This window comes from Oncorhynchus keta, chromosome 21 (genome assembly GCF_023373465.1).
Source record: "Oncorhynchus keta strain PuntledgeMale-10-30-2019 chromosome 21, Oket_V2, whole genome shotgun sequence".
In the NCBI taxonomy this organism is placed as follows: Eukaryota; Metazoa; Chordata; class Actinopteri; order Salmoniformes; family Salmonidae; genus Oncorhynchus; species Oncorhynchus keta.
In genome coordinates this window covers 59741807-59763886 of record NC_068441.1, presented here as the reverse complement: position 1 = coordinate 59763886, position 22080 = coordinate 59741807, and the positions used below count along the sequence as shown (strand labels likewise).

The 22080-nt window shown below is 46.1% G+C and overlaps 1 protein-coding gene and 1 long non-coding RNA gene across 4 annotated transcripts in view; one reads left to right on the top strand and one right to left on the bottom strand.

Annotated features, from left to right (window-relative positions):
• Positions 1 to 22080, top strand: part of LOC118382591 (fibulin-2-like) — a 318974-nt gene that overhangs the window by 19038 nt on the left and 277856 nt on the right. For all 3 annotated transcript variants that reach the window (XR_008075151.1, XM_052474537.1, XM_052474538.1), the window contains exons 2-4: positions 9006 to 9602; positions 16514 to 18401; positions 19516 to 19642. Coding sequence is in view for 2 of the 3 variants with exons in the window: in XM_052474537.1 (XP_052330497.1) it covers positions 9132 to 9602; positions 16514 to 18401; positions 19516 to 19642 (2486 nt within the window). In the remaining variant the exon portion in view is untranslated. The remainder of the gene's footprint in view (positions 1 to 9005; positions 9603 to 16513; positions 18402 to 19515; positions 19643 to 22080) is intronic.
• LOC127910514 (uncharacterized) lies at positions 1737 to 2311 on the bottom strand. Its single transcript, XR_008075158.1, has 3 exons — positions 2282 to 2311; positions 2086 to 2150; positions 1737 to 1830 (listed from the first exon to the last, which is right to left on the bottom strand). It is a non-coding gene; the product is annotated as an uncharacterized LOC127910514 (long non-coding RNA).

The following is a 22080-nucleotide window of genomic DNA, read 5'->3' as shown; positions in this document are numbered from 1 at the left end:
AGTACTATTACGGCCACTGTCCTTGTTGTAAATGATATTACTAATGCCCTAGATAATAGAAAGCACTGTGCTGCCTTGTTCATAGATTTATCTAAAGCTTTTGACACTATAGACCTTGCAATAGTTTTGGGTAAGCTGTCATCAATAGGACTGGGATTTGATGCCTGTCATTGGTTTCATGACTATCTAAAGGATAGAAGTCAGGCTGTTAGAGTCGACAGCATCCAGTCAGTGCCATTGGAGTTGGTTAAAGGGGTCCCACAAGGTTCCATACTTGGTCCATTACTGTTCACTCTCTACATAAACAATATCGGTGATGAGATAAGAAAGTGTCAAATTCATTGATATGCTGATGATACTGTCATGTACTCTATCGCTTCAAAGGCTGACCAAGCATTATCATTATTGGAGACAGATTTTAAGATATTACAAGGGTCTTTTATACAGCTGAAACTTGTTTTAAATGCAGAGAAAAACATATTATATGATTTTTAATAGGTTCAAACACTTAGGAGCTTAGATGGTTCTCGAATGAATCATGTCTCTGCATATAAATACTTAGTGATATGGTTGGATGATAAACAGTCTTTTATGCATGTTGACGAACTTTGTAAACGGCTAAAAATCAAGCTAGGCTTCCTCTATAGAAACAGGACATGTTTGTCCTCTACAAATAGAGACAAATTGTGCAAGCTACTTTTATATCTGTTATAGATTATGGGGATATTATTTACATTCATGCTACGGCATCAACACTTAAATCGCTGGATGCTACTTATCATTGCGCACTTAGGTTTATTACGGGTGCTAGCTACAGAACTCACCACTGTGTTTTATATCATAATGTGGGTTGGACTTTGCTGTCCGTGGGACGAGAACAACATGCTCTCGTTTTTGTCTTTAAAGCACTTCTGAATAAGCTACCTTCTTATTTATCATCACTCATCAATATAAGAAGTATAATTCCTAAACCCAGGTCTCAAGCATGGATTACACTTGAGGCCCATGCGATTTCCACAGAGTTGGGTATGGCTGACTTTTCCTGTTGCACTCCTCACCTCTGGAATAGCCTGCAGACTAAACTTAATCTTGAGACTCTTGTCGCCCATTTTAAATATTTATTGGAAGACGTTTATTTTTGTATTGCTTGTAACTGTTTTGGGTAATGTAAGTTCTTGTGCTGTTAGGGGAATAACCTGTTAGGGGGAATAACCTGTTAGGGGGATAACCTGTTAGGGGAAATAACCTGTTAGTAGAATAACCTGTTAGGGGGAATAACCTGTTAGTAGAATAACCTGTTAGGGGGAATAACCTGTTAGGGGGAATAACCTGTTAGGGGAATAACCTGTTAGGGGAATAACCTGTTAGGGGGAATAACCTGTTAGGGGAATAACCTGTTAGGGGAAATAACCTGTTAGGGGAATAACCTGTTAGGGGGAATAACCTGTTAGGGGAATAACCTGTTAGGGGAATAACCTGTTAGGGGAATAACCTGTTAGGAGAATAACCTGTTAGGGGAATAACCTGTTAGGGAATAACCTGTTAGGGAATAACCTGTTAGGGGGAATAACCTGTTAGGGGAATAACCTGTTAGGGGAATAACCTGTTAGGGGAATAACCTGTTAGGGGAATAACCTGTTAGGGAATAACCTGTTAGGGGAATAACCTGTTAGTGGAATAACCTGTTAGGGGAATAACCTGTTAGGGGGAATAACCTGTTAGGGGGAATAACCTGTTAGGGGAATAACCTGTTAGTAGAATAACCTGTTAGGGGAATAACCTGTTAGGGGAATAACCTGTTAGGGGGAATAACCTGTTAGGGGGAATAACCTGTTAGGGGAATAACCTGTTAGGGGAATAACCTGTTAGGGGAATAACCTGTTAGTAGAATAACCTGTTAGGGGAATAACCTGTTAGGGAATAACCTGTTAGGGGAATAACCTGTTAGGGGAATAACCTGTTAGGGGAATAACCTGTTAGTAGAATAACCTGTTAGGGGAATAACCTGTTAGGGAATAACCTGTTAGGGGAATAACCTGTTAGGGGAATAACCTGTTAGTAGAATAACCTGTTAGGGGGAATAACCTGTTAGGGGGAATAACCTGTTAGGGGAATAACCTGTTAGGGGAATAACCTGTTAGGGGAATAACCTGTTAGGGGAATAACCTGTTAGGGGAATAACCTGTTAGGGGGAATAACCTGTTAGGGGGAATAACCTGTTAGGGAAATAACCTGTTAGTGGAATAACCTGTTAGGGGGAATAACCTGTTAGGGGAATAACCTGTTAGGGGGAATAACCTGTTAGGGGAATAACCTGTTAGGGTGTTAGGGGAATAACCTGTTACCTGTTATAACCAGTAGATGGTATTGAGTACAGTATATACATATGAGATGAGTATGTAAACAAAGTGGCATAGTTAAAGTGGCTAGTGATACATTTTACATCATTTCCCATCAATTCCCATTATTAAAGTGGCTGGACTTGAGTCAGTGTGTTGGCAGCAGCCACTCAATGTTAGTGATGGCTGTTTAACAGTCTGGTGGCCTTGAGATAGAAGCTGTTTTTCAGTCTCTCTGTCCCAGCTTTGATGCACCTGTACTGACCTCGCCTTCTGCATGATAGTGGGGTGAACAGGCAGTGGCTCGAGTGGTTGTTGTCTGTTCTTCACGATGCTGTCTGTGTGGGTGGACCAATTCAGTTTGTCTGTGATGTGTACGCCGAGGAACTTAAAACTTACTACCCTCTCCACTACTGTCCCATCAATGTGGATAGGGGAGTGTTCCCTCTGCTGTTTCCTGAAGTCCACAATCATCTCCTTAGTTTTGTTGACGTTGAGTGTGAGGTTATTTTCCTGACACCACACTCCGAGGGCCCTCACCTCCTCCCTGTAGGCCATCTCGTCATTGTTGGTAATCAAGCCTACCACTGTTGTGTCGTCCGCAAACTTGATGATTGAGTTGGAGGCGTGCGTGGCCATGCAGTCGTGGGTGAACAGGGAGTACAGGAGAGGGCTCAGAACGCACCCTTGTGGGACCCCAGTGTTGAGGATCAGCGGGGTGGAAATGTTGTTGCCTACCCTCACCACCTGGGGCGGCCCGTCAGGAAGTCCAGTACCCAGTTGCACAGGGCGGGGTCGAGACCCAGGGTCTCGAGCTTGATGACGAGATTGGAGGGCACTATGGTGTTAAATGCCGAGCTGTAGTCGATGAACAGCATTCTCACATAGGTATTCCTCTTGTCCAGATGGGTTAGGGCAGTGTGCAGTGTGGTTGAGATTGCATCGTCTGTGGACCTATTTGGGCGGTAAGCAAATTGGAGTGGGTCTAAAGGGTGTCAGGTAGGGTGGAGGTGATATGGTCCTTGACTAGTCTCTCAAAGCACTTCATGATGACGGAAGTGAGTGCTACGGGGCGGTAGTCGTTTAGCTCAGTTACCTTAGCTTTCTTGGGAACAGGAACAATGTTTTGCATGTTTTAGTTGTGGGCCGTGTCAGTGGCACTGTATTGTCCTCAAAGCGGGCAAAAAAGTTATTTAGTCTGCCTGGGAGCAAGACATCCTGGTCCGTGACTGGGCTGGTTTTCTTTTTGTAATCCGTGATTGACTTTAGACCCTGCCACATACCTCTTGTGTCTGAGCCGTTGAATTGAGATTCTACTTTGTCTCTATACTGACGCTCGCAGTGGTGGTGGGTAGTATATGGGGCTTTGGTGACAAAATTCATGGCACTTCGAAAGACTGCATCCAGTTTGCTGAGTGTTGGAGACTATTTTGTAAATTACATCGTCGAGGATCGGTAGGATGGTCAGTTTTACGAGGGTATGTTTTGCAGCATGAGTGAAGGAGGCTTTGTTGTGAAATTGGATGCCAATTCTAGATTTAATTTTGGATTGGAGATGCTTAATGTGAACCTGGAAGGAGAGTTTACAGTCTAACTAGACACCTAGGTATTTGTAGTTGTCCACATATTCTAAGTCAGAACCGTCCAGAGTAGTGATGCTGGACGGGCGGGCAGGTGTGGGCAATGATTGGTTGAAGAGCATGCATTTAGTTTTACTTGCATTTAAGAGCAGTTGGAGGCCACGGAGGGAGAGTTGTATGGCATTGAAGCTCATCTGGAGGTTAGTTAACACAGTGTCCAAAGAAGGGCCAGAAGTATACAGAATGGTGTCGTCTGCGTAGCGGGGGATCGGAGAATCACCAGCAGCAAAAGTGACATCATTGATGTATACAGAGAAAATAGTCGGCCCGAGAATTGAACCCTGTGCTACCCCCATAGAGACTGCCAGAGGTCCGGACAACAGGCCCTCCGATTTGACACATGGAACTCTGTCTGAGAAGTAGTTGGTGAAGCAGGCGAGGTAGTCATTTGAGAAACCAAGGCTGTTTAGTCTGCCGATAAGAATGTGGTGATTTACAGTCGAAAGCCTTGGCCAGGTCGATGAATATAGCTTCACAGTATTGTCTCTTATCGATGGCGGTTATGATATCGTTTAGGACCTTGAGCGTGGCTGAGGTGCACCCATGACCAGCTCTGAAGCCAGATTCCATAGCGGAGAAGGTACGGTGGGATTCGAAATGGTCGGTGATCTGTTTGTTAACTTGGCATTCGAAGACCTTAGAAAGGCAGGGTATGATAGATATAGGTCTGTAGCAGTTTGGGTTTAGAGTGTCTCTCCCTTTGAAGAGGGGGAAGATCGCGGCAGCTTTCAAATTTTTGGGGATCTCAGACAATATGAAAGAGAGGAACAAGCTAGTAATAGGGGTTGCAAAAATTGACTGATAATTTTAGAAAGAGCGTGTCTAGATTGTCTAGCCCGGCTGATTTGTAGGGGTCCAGATTTTGCAGTTCTTTCAGAACATCAGCTCTCTGGATTTGGATTTGGGTGAAGGAGTAATGGGGAGGCTTAGGCAAGTTGCTGTGAGTGGTGCAGGGCTGTTGACCGGTGTAGGGGTAGCCAGGTGAAAAGCCAACCGTAGCAAAATTATTCTTGAAATTCTCAATTATCGCAGATTTATAGGTGGTGACAGTATTTCCTATCCTCAGTTCAGTGGACAGCTGGGAGGAGGTGCTCTTATTCTCCATGGACTTTACAGTGTCCCAGAACGTTTTGGAGTTTGTGCTATAGGATGCAAATTTCTGTTTGAAAAAGCTATCCTTTGCTTTCCTAACTGCCTGTGTATATTGCTTCCTAACTTCCCTGAAAAGTTGCATATCGCAAAGGCTTTTCTATGCTAATGCAGTACGCCACAGGGTGTTTTTTGTGCTGGTCTAGGGCAGTCAGGTCTGGAGAGAACCAAGGGCTATATCTGTTCCTGATTCTAAATTGTTTGAATGGGGCATGCTTATTTAAGATGGTGAGGAAGGCACTTTTAAAGAATATCCTGGCATCTTCTACTGACGGAATGAGGTCAATATCCTTCCAGAATACCCGGGCCAGGTTGATTAGAAAGGCCTGCTCGCTGGTGGTCGTTTGACCGCGGACCCATAACGGATATGAGCAATGAGGCAGTGATGTACTGAGGAGGAACATTTACTGTATTTCAGACTGAGGAACCCATGAATCCATCATACCTCTGGAAAAGCGTAATGTAAACCCCACAGCCTTAATGTGCTACTGGGAGAGGGGAGATTCTCTGAAATGGATCATTGCTTCTTCATAGGCCATGAAGAGTGGGCTGGCAGTAGGATCCCTGAGCAGACTGCACACTGAAAGGTCTTGATGCCCAATAGGAACTGAATCCCTGTTGTCGGACCATGATAAGAAAAACATATACTATTACTATCAATCCCCCCAAAACCAAAACTTAACGTTAGTTAATTTAGCTATCTAAAGGCCTAATGTCCTGCTGATAATGCTCAGCAGTAACATCTGCTGCATCGTCAGTGTGCACAGTGAGAATAACCTGGTAATCTCCCTACGATATAGTCTACCTGAGCTGAAGGCTAATGTCTAACCACAACTAATGTCTAACCACAACATGCAATTGGCATGCTGACTGCAGCAATGTCCACCGGAGCTGTTGCCAGAGAATTTAACGCTAATTTCTCTACCATAAGCCACCTACGTCGTTTCAGAGAATTTCGCAGTACGTCCAACAAGCCTCAAAACCGCAGACCACATGTAACAACGCCAGAGCAGGACCTCCACATCGTCGGAGACCAGCCACCCGGACAGCTGTGGTTTGTACAATGGAATAATTTCTGGAAGAACTGTCATAAACCATCTAAGGGAAGCTCATCCTCATCAGAGTCTTGACCTGAATGTAGTTTGGCATCGTAACCAACTTAATTTGGCAAATGCTCACCTTCGATGGCCACTGGCACGCTGGAGTAGTGTGTTCTTCACGGATGAATCCCGGTTTCAACTGTACCAGGCAGATGACAGACAGCGTGTGTGGCATTGTGTGGGCGAGCGGTTTGCTGATGTCAACGTTGTGAACAGACTGCCCCATGGTGGCGGTGGGGTTATGGTATGGGCAGGCATAAACTACGAACAAGGAACACAATTGCAATTTATTGATGGCAATTTGAATGCACAGAGATACTGTCACGAGATCCTGAGGCCCATTGTCTTGCCATTCGTCCACCGCCATCACCTCATGTTTCAGCATGATAATGGACAGCCCCATGTCACAAGGATCTGTACACAATTCCTAGAAGCTGAACATGTCCCAGTTTTTCCATGGACTTTATACTCACCAGACTTGTCACGCTTGGAGCATGTTTGGGATGCTCTGGATCGATGTGTACCACATCATGTTCCTGTTAGCACCAATATCTAGAAACTTCTCACAGCCATTGAAGAGTTAATGGGACAATATTCCACAGGCCACAATCAACAGCCTGATCAACTCTATGTGAAGGAGATGTGTCCTGCTGCATGAGGCAAATGGTGATCACACCAGAAACTGACTGGTTTTCTGATCCACATCCCTACCTTTTATGTTAAAGGTATCTGTGACCAACAGATGCATATCTGTATTCCCAGTCATGTGAAATCCATATATAGTGCCTAATAAATGTATTTCAATTGACTGATTTCCTTACTTGTATTTCAACTTTATTTAACTAGGCAAGTCAGTTAAGAAAAAAATCTTATTTACAATGACAGCCGACCCCGGCCAAACCCTAACCTGAACGACACTGGGCCAGTTGTGCACCGCCCTCTGTGACTCCCAATCACGGCCGGTTGTGATACAGCCCGGAATTGAACCAGGGTCTGTTGTGGCATCTCTAGCACTGAGATGAGGTGCCTCAGGCCGCTGTGATACAGCCTGGAATTGAACCACGGTCTGTAGTGACACCTCTAGCACTGAGATGCAGTGCCTCAGACACTCGGGAGTCCTCCCTTATATGAACTGTAACTCAGTCAAATCTTTGAATTTGTTACATGTTGCATAGAAACTTTTGTTCATTATAGATGGCATCTTTGACCAAATCGCCATGGTGATGTGGGCCTTGCAGATGAATGTCACTCTGATATGTCAGACCTCCTCCTGATAACTATAGAGCTGCAGTGATGTAGGGAGCCTGTATGTCTGTATGTATGTCATGCTACTGGCATACTGGGTGAAGCATACCTGGGTTCAAATACTATTTGACATCATTTTAAACAGTATTCTCAAGCTGTGCTTGATCAAGTTTACCTGGCTTGATGAACCAATAGAAAAGTCCTGAAACTGTAAACCCCACCCACATCTGGCACACCAGGCAGTCTAGAGGAAACGCTCAAAGGAATATGTTGAATAGTATTTGAAAGCAAGCCTGGTGAACTAATAAACTGGACAGATGTTGAAGAGTATTTGAACCCAGGCCTGGTAAACTAATAAACTGGACAGATGTTGAATAGTATTTGAACCCAGGCCTGGTGACCTAATAAACTGGACAGATGTTGAATAGTGTTTGAAAGCAGGCCTGGGGGAAAGAAGGGTGTAGTCATAATAATATCAGGTCTCTGGACCAGTCACCCAGCAGTAGTGAACGTAATGGGACAGACCAGAACCTGAGAGTTCAACTATGAATCCAGATGTTGGTGTGTGTGTAAATGTATCTCTTTCTTTCTCTCTCTCTCTCTCTTTGTCTCAATTCAAGGGGCTTTATTGGCATGGGAAACATGTGTTAACATTGCCAAAGCAAGTGAGGTAGATAATATACAAATGTGAAATAAACAATAAAAATAAACAGTAAACATTACACATCTCTCTCTCTAAACCCCTCCCTCCCTGTCTTCCTCCCTGTCTTCCTCCCTGTCTCCCTCCCTGTCTCCCTCCCTGTCTCCCTCCCTCCCTGTCTCCCTGTCTCTCTCCCTGTCTCCCTCTCTTTCCCTCCCTCCCTCCACCACCCCCATCTCCCTCTTTTTCCCTCCCTCCCTCCACCCCTCTCTGTCTCCCTCTCTTCCCCCCTCCCCTCCACCCCCTCCCTCCACCCCCTCCCTCCACCCCCCACCCCCCTCTGTCTCCCTCTCTTTCCCTCCCTCCACCCCTCTCTGTCTCCCTCTCTCCCCCCTCCCTCCACCCCCCCATCTGTCTCCCTCTCTTTCCCTCCCTCCCTCCACCCCTCTCTGTCTCCCTCTCTTCCCCCCTCCCTCCACCCCCCCTCCCTCCACCCCCTCCCACCCCCCACCCCCTCTGTCTCCCTCTCTTTCCCTCCCTCCACCCCTCTCTGTCTCCCTCTCTCCCCCTCCCTCCACCCCCCCATCTGTCTCCCTCTCCTTCCCTCCCTCCCTCCACCCCTCTCTGTCTCCCTCTCTTTCCCTCCCTCCACCCCCTCCCTCCACCCCCCACCCCCTCTGTCTCCCCTCTCTCTCCCTCTCCCCCTCCCTCCACCCCCCCATCTGTCTCCCTCTCTTTCCCTCCCTCCACCCCCCCCTCCCTCCATCCCCCTCCCTCCACCCCTCTCTGTCTCCCCTCTCTCCCCCTCCCTCCACCCCCATCTGTCTCCTTCTCTTTCCCTCCCTCCACCCCCTCCCTCCACCCCTCTGTCTCCCTCTCTTTTTCTCTGTAGAGTGGTAGTGATCCCTGAGAACAGAGAGAGTGTGTCTGAATCCTTGAGGAGGACTACAAAGCTAAACCTCAAAACACTGTGAAAAACATCTTCACTCTCATTGCTTTCAATCCATCTGGTTTCATCATGGCTGGTCCCGCACCAGTTGAACAGACATTACGTCACAGTGCCCTTGTCCTCCTCCTGCTGAGTGTGAGTGGTAGCCTGGGCCAGAAGGACTGTACAGGTGTAGACTGCCCTGATCTGAGTAACTGTATTGAGGAGCGGCTGGAAGCTGGGGCTTGCTGTACTACCTGCGTTCAGATTGGGTGTACCTGTGAGGGCTACCAGTACTACGACTGTGTCCATGCCGGCTTTAAGAATGGTCATGTTCCCGAGGGGCAGTCCTACTTCGTGGACTTCGGGAGTACGGAGTGTTCGTGCCCGGAAGGTGGCGGACGGATTGGCTGTCACTTCATGCCCTGTCCTGACGTCCCTGCTAACTGCATCGAGGTGTCTGAGCCGGCTGACGGCTGTGTCACCTGCGAACGTATCGGCTGTGTCCATGACAACCAGAAGTACGAGGCCGGACACTCCTTTCACCTTGTTGCCTGTGAGGTCAGTTTGTTCTCTCTACCTTTACCTGTGAAGTCTGTCTGTTATCTACCTTTACCTGTGAAGCCTGTCTGTTATCTACCTTTACCTGTGAGGTCAGTTTGTTCTCTCTACCTTTACCTGTGAAGTCTGTCTGTTATCTACCTTTACCTGTGAAGCCTGTCTGTTATCTACCTTTACCTGTGAGGTCAGTTTGTTCTCTCTACCTTTACCTGTGAAGCCTGTCTGTTATCTACCTTTACCTGTGAAGTCTGTCTGTTATCTACCTTTACCTGCGAAGCCTGTCTGTTATCTACCTGTACCTGTGAGGTCAGTTTGTTCTCTCTACCTTTACCTGTGAAGTCTGTCTGTTATCTACCTTTACCTGTGAAGCCTGTCTGTTATCTACCTTTACCTGTGAGGTCAGTTTGTTCTCTCTACCTTTACCTGTGAAGCCTGTCTGTTATCTACCTTTACCTGTGAAGTCTGTCTGTTATCTACCTTTACCTGTTGAAGCCTGTCTGTTATCTACCTTTACCTGTGAGGTCAGTTTGTTCTCTCTACCTTTACCTGTGAAGTCTGTCTGTTATGTCTACCTGACTGTCTACCTGCTTCCTGTCTGCTATTCTAGTACATTGCATGTCTTTAGGTGCCATTCCAGAGATGGTGTGGTGAACTATAGTTTAGATCTGAAACCAACTTTTTGGTCAATAGATTCTTAATGTCTTCCCAGCTAACAAAATGGGTTCTGTGAAAGTTCCCAGTCGTGCTGATGATTATAGAATATTCGTATAAATCATTCGCCTGATGTTGCAAGAACGTTCTTAGAACACATTTAAGCTATAGGTTCCGAAAACACTGTCCAGTTGTGATGACGTTCATACAATGTTAAGTTATGTGGCAACAGGACATTCCCTTAATGTTATAAGAATGCTGACAGAACAGCTGGTCTAAGTTCTTTAAAGGTACCCTGAACATTTCATTAACTTATGGGAGTTGTCTGGGGTTTTGCAAGAACATTCTTGTGATATTCACATAAGTTGCACAGAACATTAGGACATTGTAACACAATAAGTGAGCCCGTTTTTATGTGTGCCATCACAGCAGCAAGATTTGTGACCTGTTCCCACAAGAAAAGGGCAACCAGTGAAGAACAAACACCATTGTAAATACAACCCATATTTATGTTGATTTATTTTCCCTTTGGTACTTTAACTATTTGCACATCTTTACAACACTGTATATAGACAATGTGACATTTGAAATGTCTTTATTATTTTGGAACTTTTGTGAGTGTAATGTTTACAGTTATTTTTTTCCAATTGTCTACTTCACTTTTGTTTATCTATTTCACTTGCTTTGGCAATGTAAACATATGTTCCCCATGACAATAATGCCTTGAGAGAGAATTACACACAGACTGCAGGAATGTCCACCGAAGCTTTTGCCAGAGAGCCGCCTCCAATTGCGGTACGTCCCACCGGCCTCACAACCGCAGACCACGTGTAGCCAGGACCTGCACATCCCGTTTCTTCACCTGCGGGATCGTCTAAGACCAGCCACCCGGACAGCTGATGAAACTGTGGCTTTGCACAACTGAAGAATTTCTGCACAAACTGCCAGAAACCGTCTCAGGGAAGCATGTTGTCCTTACCAGGGTCTTGACCTGACTGCAGTTTGGCGTCGTAACGGACTTTGGATAAATGTGCTCTTCACAGATGAATCCCGGCGACAGCTGTTTGCTGATGTCAATGTTAAGAACAGAGTGCCCCATGGTGGCGGACAATGCACCTAATTTAATTTTACTGATGGCAATTTGCATGCACAGAGATCGTGATGATATCCTGAGGCCCATTGTTGTGTCATTCATCCGTCGGCATCACCTCATGTTTCAGTATGACAATGCACGGCCCCATGTCGCAAGGATCTGTACACAATTCCTGGATGCTGAAAATGTCCCAGGCTTGTATACTCACCAGACATGTCACCCATGGAGCATGTTTGGGATGCTCTGGATCGACGTGTACGACAGCGTGGTCCAGTATCTAGAAACACAGCCATTGAGGAATGGGGCAGCATTCCGCAGGCCACAATCAACAGCCTGATCAACTCTATGTGAAGGAGATGTGTCCTGCTGCATGAGGCAAATGGTGGTCACGCCAGATACTGACTGGTGTTCTGATCCACGTCCCCTACCTTTTTATGTTAAAGGTATCTGTGACCAACAGATGCATATCTGTATTCCCAGTCATGTGAAATCCATAGATTAGGGCCGAATTGAATGTATCTATTTTGACTGATTTCTTCATATGAAATTGTTGCATATCGCGTTAATATTTTTGTTCAGTGCCTTCGGAAAGTATTTAGACCCCTTGACTGTTTCCACATTTTGTTACGTTACAGCCTTATTCTAAAATGTATTTAATCATCTCCCCCCTCATCAATCTACATGCAATACCCAGTAATGACAAAGCAAAAATTGTTTATTAGAATTGTAATTTTTATTTACATAAGTATTCAGACCTTTTACTCAGTAATTTGTGCAAGCATCTTTGGTAGTGATTACAGCCTGGAGTCTTCTTGGGTACACCTGTATTTTGGGAGTTTCTCCCAATTTTCTCTGCAGATCCTCTCAAGCTCTGTCAGGTTGGATGTGGAGCGACGCTGTACAGATATTTTCACGTCTCTCCAGAGATGTTCGATCGGGTTCAAGTCCGGGCTCTGTCTGGGACACTCAATGACATTCAGAGACTTTCCTGTATTGTCTTGGCTGTGTGCTTAGGGTTGTTGTCCTGTTGGAAGGTGAACCATCCCCAAAGTCTGAGGTCCTTAGAGCTCTGGTGCAAGTTTTTTTTCATCAAATAAGGCTCTGTACTTTGCTTCATTCATCTTTCCCTCGATCCTGTCTAGTCTCCCAGTCACTTCCACTGAAAAACATCCCCACAGCATGATGCTACCACCACCATGCTTCACTGTAGAGAAGTTCCCAGGTTTCCTCCAGACATGATGGTTGGCATTCATGCCAAAGAGTTCAATCTTGGTTTCTTTAGACCAGAGAATCTTGTTTCTCGTGGTCTGAGAGTTTTTAGGAGCCTTTTGACAAAATCCAAGCGGGCTGTCATGTGCCTTTTACTGAGGACTGGAAAAGGGGGATACCTACAACTGAATGCCTTCAACTGAAATGTGTCTTACACATTTAACCCAATCCCACTTTTTTATTTCATTTATTTAATTTTTAACCTTTATTTAACTAGGCAAGTCAGTTAAGAACAAATTCTTATTTGCAATGACGGTCTAGGAACAGTGGGTTAATTGCCTTGTTTAGGGGCAGAACGACAGATATTTACCTTGTCAGCTCAGGGATTCGATCTACCTTTCAGTTACTGGCCCAATGTTCTAACCACTAGACTACCTGCCCCCCCTTCTTCTATCTGGCCACTACCATAAAGGCCTGATTGGTGGAGTGCTGCAGAGCTGGTTGTCCTTCTGCAAGGTTCTTCCATCTCCACACAGGAACTCTGGAGCTCTGTCAGAGTGACCTCCCTGACCAAGGCCCTTCTCCCCTGATTACTCAGTTTGACCGGGCGACCAGCTCTAGTCTTGGTGGTTCCAAACTTCCATTTATGAATGATGGAGGCCACGGTAGCTGGAGACTTACAGTGGGGAGAACAAGTATTTGATACACTGCCAATTTTGCAGGTTTTCCTACTTACAAAGCATGTAGAGGTCTGTAATTGTTATCATAGGTACACTTCAACTGTGAGAGATGGAATCTAAAACAAAAATCCATAAAATCACATTGTATGATTTTTTAAATAATTTATTTGCATTTTATTGCATGACATATGTATTTCATACACCAGAAAAGCAGAACTTAATATTTGGTACAGAAACCTTTGTTTGCAATTACAGAGATCATACGTTTCCTGTAGTTCTTGACCAGGTTTGCACACACTGCAGCAGGGATTTTGGCCCACTCCTCCATACAGACCTTCTCTAGATCCTTCAGGTTTCGGGGCTATCGCTGGGCAATACGGACTTTCAGCTCCCTCCAAAGATTTTCTATTGGGTTCAGGCCTGGAGACTGGCAAGGCCACTCCAGGACCTTGAGATATTTCTTACGGAGCCACTCCTTAGTTGCCCTGGTTGTGTGTTTCGGGTTGTTGTCATGTTGGAAGACCCAGCCACGACCCATCTTCAATGCTCTTACTGAGGGAAGGAGATTGTTGGCCAAGATCTCGCAATACATGGCCCCATCCATCCTCCCCTCAATATGGTGCAGTCGTCCTGTCCCCTTTGCAGAAAAGCATCCCCAAAGAATGATGTTTCCACCTCCATGCTTCACGGTTGGGATGGTGTCTTGGGGTTGTACTCATCCTTCTTCTTCCTCCAAACATGGCGAGTGGAGTTTAGACCAACAAGCTCTATTTTTGTCTCATCAGACCAGATGACCTTCTCCCATTTATCTTCTGGATCATCCAGATGGTCATTGGCAAACTTCAGACGGGCCTGGACATACGCTGGCTTGAGCAGGGGGACCTTGCGTGTGCTGCAGGATTTTAATCCATGAAGGCGTAGTGTGTTACTAATGGTTTTCTTTGAGACTGTGGTCCCAGCTCTCTTCAGGTCATTGACCAGGTCCTGTCGTGTAGTTCTGGACTGATCCCTCACCTTCCTCATGATCATTGATGCCCCACGAGGTGAGATCTTGCATGAAGCCCCAGACCGAGGGTGATTGACCGTCATCTTGAAGTTCTTCCACTATCTAAAAATTGCGCCAACAGTTGTTGCCTTCTCACCAAGCTGCTTGCCTATTGTCCTGTAGCCCATCCCAGCCTTGTGCAGGTCTACAATTTTATCCCTAATGTCCTTACACAGCTCTCTGTTCTTGGCCATTGTGGAGAGGTTGGAGTCTGTTTGATTGAGTGGGTGGACAGGTGTCTTTTATACAGGTAACGAGTTCAAACGGGTGCAGTTAATACAGGTAATGAGTGGAGAACAGGAGGGCTTCTTAAAGAAAAACTAACAGCTCTGTGAGAGCCGGAATTCTTACTGGTTGGTAGGTGATCATATACTTATGTCATGCAATAAAATGCAAATGAATTACTTAAAAATCATACAATGTGATTTTCTGGATTTTTGTTTTAGATTCCGTCTCTCACAGTTGAAGTGTACCTATGATAAAAATGACATACCTCTACAGACCTCTACATGTAGGAAACACTGCCGATTTTTGCAGGTTATCAAATACTTGTTTTCCCCACTGTATATCTCCCTCACTAACTTTAAGCACCTGTTCATAGCCCATCTGTAAATAGTTACCTCATCCCCATATTGTAATTAATTTGTTTGTACCTTTGCACCCCAGTATCTCTACTTGCACATTCATCTTCTACACATCTATCACTCCAGTGTTTAATAGCTAAATTGTAATTATTTTCACCACTATAGCCTATTTATTACCTTTCCTCCCTTACTCCATTTGCAGACTCACTGTATATATATTTTTCTATTGTGTTACTGACCTGTACGTTTGTTTACTCCATGTGTAACTCTGTGTTGTTTTTGTCGCACTGCTTTGCTTTATCTTGGCCAGGTCGCAGTTGTAAATGAGAACTTGTTCTCAACTAGCCTACCTGGTTAAATAAAGGTGTTCTCAACTAGCCTACCTGGTTAAATAAAGGTGTTCTCAACTAGCCTACCTGGTTAAATAAAGGTGTTCTCAACTAGCCTACCTGGTTAAATAAAGGTGTTCTCAACTGGCCTACCTGGTTAAATAAAGGTGTTCTCAACTAGCCTACCTGGTTAAATAAAGGTGTTCTCAACTAGCCTACCTGGTTAAATGAAGGTGTTCTCAACTGGCCTACCTGGTTAAATAAAGGTGTTCTCAACTAGCCTACCTGGTTAAATAAAGGTGTTCTCAACTAGCCTACTTGGTTAAATAAAGGTGTTCTCAACTGGCCTACCTGGTTAAATAAAGGTGTTCTCAACTAGCCTACTTGCTTAATTAAAGGTCATAAAGGTAAATAACAAAAATAAGAAACAGTGTTCTTGCACCTTCAATGCTGTAGACATGTTTTGGTACCCATCCCCAGATCTGTGCCTTGACACAATCCTGTCTCAGAGGAATTCCTTTTGACCTCATGACTTGGTTTTTGCTCTGACATGCACTGTCAACTGTGGGACCATATATAGACAGGTGTGTGCCTTGCCAAAATCATGTCCGATCAATTGAATTTACCACAGGTGGACTCCAATCACATTTTTAAAACCTCTCAAGGAAATTGTGGAACATTATGTAACCTATGAATATCACAAGACTATTCTTGCCACATGCCAGACTACTCCCATAACTTAATTGAAATGTTCTGGGGACCTTTTTAAAGAACTAAGACCAGGTGTTCTGCCAACATTCTTACTACATTAATTACTACATTAAGGGAACGTCCTGTGTAACCTAACTTAAACATCATATGAATGTCATCACAAGGTTCTAATGATGTTTCACCAGGTGTTCTAGTAATGTTGTAACAAGGTTCTAATGATGTTTCACCAGGTGTTCTAGTAATGTTGTAACAAGGTTCTAATGATGTTTCACCAGGTGTTCTAGTAATGTTGTAACAAGGTTCTAACGATGTTTCACCAGGTGTTCTAGTAATGTTGTAACAAGGTTCTAATGATGTTTCACCAGGTGTTCTAGTAATATGTTGTAACAAGGTTCTAACGATGCTCCCTCCAGGTGTTCTAGTAATGTTGTAACAAGGTTCTAACGATGTTTCACCAGGTGTTCTAGTAATGTTGTAACAAGGTTCTAATGATGTTTCACCAGGTGTTCTAGTAATGTTGTAACATCTAATGTTGTAACAAGGTTCTAACGATGTTTCACCAGGTGTTCTAGTAATGTTGTAACAAGGTTCTAACGATGCTCCCTCCAGGCGTGCCACTGTCCGTCCGACGGAGGTCAGCTGATGTGCTACCCTGTCCCAGGCTGTGATCCCAGCAACCCCGGTGACCCCCACAAACCTATGCTGGCCACCATACAGGAGGGTCACCCTACATATCCCCCTATCCATCCCTACCTCACACAGGACAAACTGAGAGAGACTGAGAGAGATGCTAAACCCCCCTTTAACACACAGCCTATAGGATTACCCCCCTACAACCGTCCTCCATACCCTTTCAACGGGCCAAAACTACCACCATCTAACAGCCCACACCTCCCCCCGTTCCCGATCGATGCCCCTATTCCCTCGGACCACCTGCCCCTGTTCAAACCAGACCACATGACTGAGGATGGGGACTATGACTACCCTACTACAGACACATCAGAACCACCTGTGAATGATCTGGCCTACCCTACACCGTCCTCCTCTGTCATCTCTGTCTCCTACCCTGGGACAGGGGCTACACAGCCGCGCCACGACAGGGGTAATAGTAAGAGCTACGATAAGCCTTATGATTGGGCTGATAACGGCTATGGTAACAAGGAATATGATAGTAGAGATAGGCAGGAGCTGAGGGAGATCTATGGAGTCCATGAGCCAACCACAGACACTATGGTTACAGACAGAGTAGGACTGAGAGACAGGCTAGGGCAGACAGACAGATCTCAGCATATAGGTAGGGTGAAGCTGACAGACAAGCTAAAGAAAACAGACAGGTTGATGACATTTGGACTTTACAAGGCCACCACAGATGGGTTCGGAGAGACAGGCAGCCCAGTTACTGACAGCCCAGTGACAGGAGAACAGACCACTTCTAGCCAGCTTGAAGACACCACAGTAGAGACCACCTCCCGCAGTACCAGCTCCAGCCACCAGGACACCACCTCGAACTGGAACAGACTCTCAGAGAGCCAGATTTACCCTCACTCTCAAGGGGCCAGTGCTGGGGACGCACTGGAGATCTGGGATAGAGGGATGGAGGAGGAGCAGGAGGAAGAGGAGGAGAGAGTAGATTCATTGGAGAATACCACAGGACCTGGGTGGAGAGACGTGGCTTATGATGGAGAGTTGGATAAACAGAGGAGGACAGGAGAGGAGGAGGAGAGAGAGAAGAGTACCCCTAGCAACCATGTGAAGGATGCAGGTGTCAGTCACCAGGACAACACTACAGTAGAACACAGTACTACATCCCCCAGAAGGAATCGGGACCACATCATCCACAGGAAGCCTCACCAACACACCCTGACCCAGAAGCCTACGCCTCACAATACTACCCCTAGGGAGTATGAGGTCGTCACAGACAGAACTACGTCTCCCAGATTGCCTGACCACCACACCTTGACCAGGAAGCCTGACCACTACACAACCCCCAAGGAGTATGAGGTCCACACAGACAGACCTATATATCCCAGACTGCCTGACCACCACACAGTCAAAACTCCAAGAGAGCTTGATGTCAACACTGACAGAACTACAATCCCAAGACAAGCTGAGCACCACAGCCTCAACAGACAGCCTGATCACCATACCCTGACCAGGAAGCCTGACCCCTATGCAGTCAGAACTACAACTCCCAGAGAGCTGAACCACCACACAACCCACAGACAGCCTGATCACTATACCCTGACCAGACACCCTGATCCCCATCACCCAGCTCCCAAGGACCCAGAGCAGCAACATACTCCTCCCAGGGTGAGATTCAGCCCAACCAGCCAGCCTTCTCTCAGGGTATCAGCTGATCTAGGTCACCACGGAAGTGAGCCTCTCCGTAAGCAGTCCCAGACACTATTCAACCTGCAGAACAATGATGCGGAGGAGGAGGAGAAGGAGGAGGAGGAGAGGGGATATGTTCCAGTCTTTCTCCCAAAAACTCAGGAGGGTGAGTAAAACACTTGACTGAACCTGGACGTTCTTGACTGAACCTGGACGTTCTTGACTGAACCTGTACGTTCTTTATTGTTTAGTATCTGGAAGCTGAGTGGGTTGAAAGCACCATAGTTTTAAAGTTAGATGAGTGGCCAGGTTCATCATGTGGACAAAGATCCAGGTGTTTCTGTTGAGGCAGCTGTGTGTCTGGTCCAGGTGTTTCTGTTGAGGCAGCTGTGTGTCTGGTCCAGGTGTTTCTGTTGAGGCAGCTGTGTGTCTGGTCCAGGTGTTTCTGTTGAGGCAGCTGTGTGTCTGGTCCAGGTGTTTCTGTTGTCTGCTCTGTGTCTGCTCTGTATTTGTATTTTGCTGTGTTTGTCTTTTGTATCTATGTGATGTGTAATGTATATCTTTCTAGCCGCAGTGGTCTAAGGCACTGCATCGCAGTGCTAGCTGTGCCACTAGAGATTCTGGATTCGAGTCCAAGCTCTGTCATAGCCGGCTGCGACCGGGAGGCCCATGGGGCGGTGCACAATTGGCCCAGCGTCGTCCGGGTTAGGGAGGGTTTGGCCGGCAGGGGTATCCTTGTCTCATCGCGCACGAGCGAGTTCTGTGGCGGGCCGGGTGCAGTGCACGCTGACCAGGTCGCCAGGTGTACGGTGTTTCCTCCGACACATTGGTGCGGCTGGCTTCCGGGTTGGATGGGCATTGTGTCAAGAAGCAGAGCGGCTTGGTTGGGTTGTGTTTCGGAGGACCCACAGCTCTCGACCTTCGTCTCTCCCGAGTCCGTACGGGAGTTGCAGCGATGAGACAAGACTGTAACTACCATTTGGATACCACGAAACTGGGGAGAAATAATAATAATAATAATAATATATGCCATTTAGCAGATGCTTTTATCCAAAGCGACTTACAGTCAGTCATGTGTGCATACATTCTACGTATGGGTGGTCCCGGGAATCGAACCCACTACCCTGGCATTACAAGCGCCATGCTCTACCAACTGAGCTACAGAAGGACCACAAAAGAAAAGAAAGTGTATCTCTTTCTTTCTAAAGATGTGGTTGAGAGGTTGTGTGCATGCGTGTGTATCATGTGTACTATGTGTGTTAATGCCCCTGTATCTCCAGCTGGTCCTGGTCCGTCTTCTCTCCACGTGGTGGAGAGCTGCTGTGAGGTGGGCCAGAGATGGGCATCAGAGAACCAACACTGTAACAACATGCCGTTGTTGAAGGACGATAAACACTCTGTCTGCAGGTTAGTCTGCACCCCCAGGGCCTAGTGTAATATGATGTTAGTCTGCACCACCAGGGTCTAGTGTAATATGATGTTAGTCTGCACCACCAGGGCCTAGTGTAATATGATGTTAGTCTGCACCACCAGGGCCTAGTGTAATATGATGTTAGTCTGCACCACCAGGGCCTAGTGTAATATGATGTTAGTCTGCACCACCAGGGTCTAGTGTAATATGATGTTAGTCTGCACCACCAGGGTCTAGTGTAATATGATGTTAGTCTGCACCACCAGGGTCTAGTGTAATATGATGTTAGTCTGCACCAGGGTCTAGTGTAATATGATGTTAGTCTGCACCACCAGGGCCTAGTGTAATATGATGTTAGTCTGCACCACCAGGGCCTAGTGTAATATGATGTTAGTCTGCACCACCAGGGTCTAGTGTAATATGATGTTAGTCTGCACCACCAGGGTCTAGTGTAATATGATGTTAGTCTGCACCACCAGGGTCTAGTGTAATATGATGTTAGTCTGCACCACCAGGGCCTAGTGTAATATGATGTTAGTCTGCACCACCAGGGCCTAGTGTAATATGATGTTAGTCTGCACCACCAGGGCCTAGTGTAATATGATGTTAGTCTGCACCACCAGGGCCTAGTGTAATATGATGTTAGTCTGCACCACCAGGGTCTAGTGTAATATGATGTTAGTCTGCACCACCAGGGTCTAGTGTAATATGATGTTAGTCTGCACCACCAGGGTCTAGTGTAATATGATGTTAGTCTGCACCACCAGGGCCTAGTGTAATATGATGTTAGTCTGCACCACCAGGGTCTAGTGTAATATGATGTTAGTCTGCACCCCAGAGCCTAGTGTAATATGATGTTAGTCTGCACCACCAGGGCCTAGTGTAATATGATGTTAGTCTGCACCACCAGGGTCTAGTGTAATATGATGTTAGTCTGCACCACCAGGGTCTAGTGTAATATGATGCTAGTCTGCACCACCAGGGTCTGTGTAATATGATGTTAGTCTGCACCACCAGGGCCTAGTGTAATATGATGTTAGTCTGCACCCCCAGGGTCTAGTGTAATATGATGTTAGTCTGCACCTGGTCCAGGGTCTAGTGTAATATGATGCTAGTCTGCACCACCAGGGTCTAGTGTAATATGATGTGTAGTCTGCACCACCAGGGCCTAGTGTAATATGATGTTAGTCTGCACCACCAGGGTCTAGTGTAATATGATGTTAGTCTGCACCACCAGGGCCTAGTGTAATATGATGTTAGTCTGCACCACCAGGGTCTAGTGTAATATGATGTTAGTCTGCACCACCAGGGCCTAGTGTAATATGATGTTAGTCTGCACCACCAGGGCCTAGTGTAATATGATGTTAGTCTGCACCACCAGGGCCTAGTGTAATATGATGTTAGTCTGCACCACCAGGGTCTAGTGTAATATGATGTTAGTCTGCACCACCAGGGTCTAGTGTAATATGATGTTAGTCTGCACCACCAGGGTCTAGTGTAATATGATGTTAGTCTGCACCACCAGGGTCTAGTGTAATATGATGTTAGTCTGCACCACCAGGGCCTAGTGTAATATGATGTTAGTCTGCACCACCAGGGCCTAGTGTAATATGATGTTAGTCTGCACCCCCAGGGCCTAGTGTAATATGATGTTAGTCTGCACCACCAGGGCATAGTGTAATATGATGTTAGTCTGCACCACCAGGGCCTAGTGTAATATGATGTTAGTCTGCACCACCAGGTCTAGTGTAATATGATGTTAGTCTGCACCACCAGGGTCTAGTGTAATATGATGTTAGTCTGCACCCCCAGGGCCTAGTGTAATATGATGTTAGTCTGCACCACCAGGGTCTAGTGTAATATGATGTTAGTCTGCACCACCAGGGTCTAGTGTAATATGATGTTAGTCTGCACCACCAGGGCCTAGTGTAATATGATGTTAGTCTGCACCACCAGGGCCTAGTGTAATATGATGTTAGTCTGCACCACCAGGGCCTAGTGTAATATGATGTTAGTCTGCACCACCAGGGCCTAGTGTAATATGATGTTAGTCTGCACCACCAGGGCCTAGTGTAATATGATGTTAGTCTGCACCACCAGGGTCTAGTGTAATATGATGTTAGTCTGCACCACCAGGGCCTAGTGTAATATGATGTTAGTCTGCACCACCAGGGCCTAGTGTAATATGATGTTAGTCTGCACCACCAGGGCCTAGTGTAATATGATGTTAGTCTGCACCACCAGGGTCTAGTGTAATATGATGTTAGTCTGCACCCCCAGGGCCTAGTGTAATATGATGTTAGTCTGCACCACCAGGGCCTAGTGTAATATGATGTTAGTCTGCACCACCAGGGCCTAGTGTAATATGATGTTAGTCTGCACCACCAGGGCCTAGTGTAATATGATGTTAGTCTGCACCACCAGGGCCTAGTGT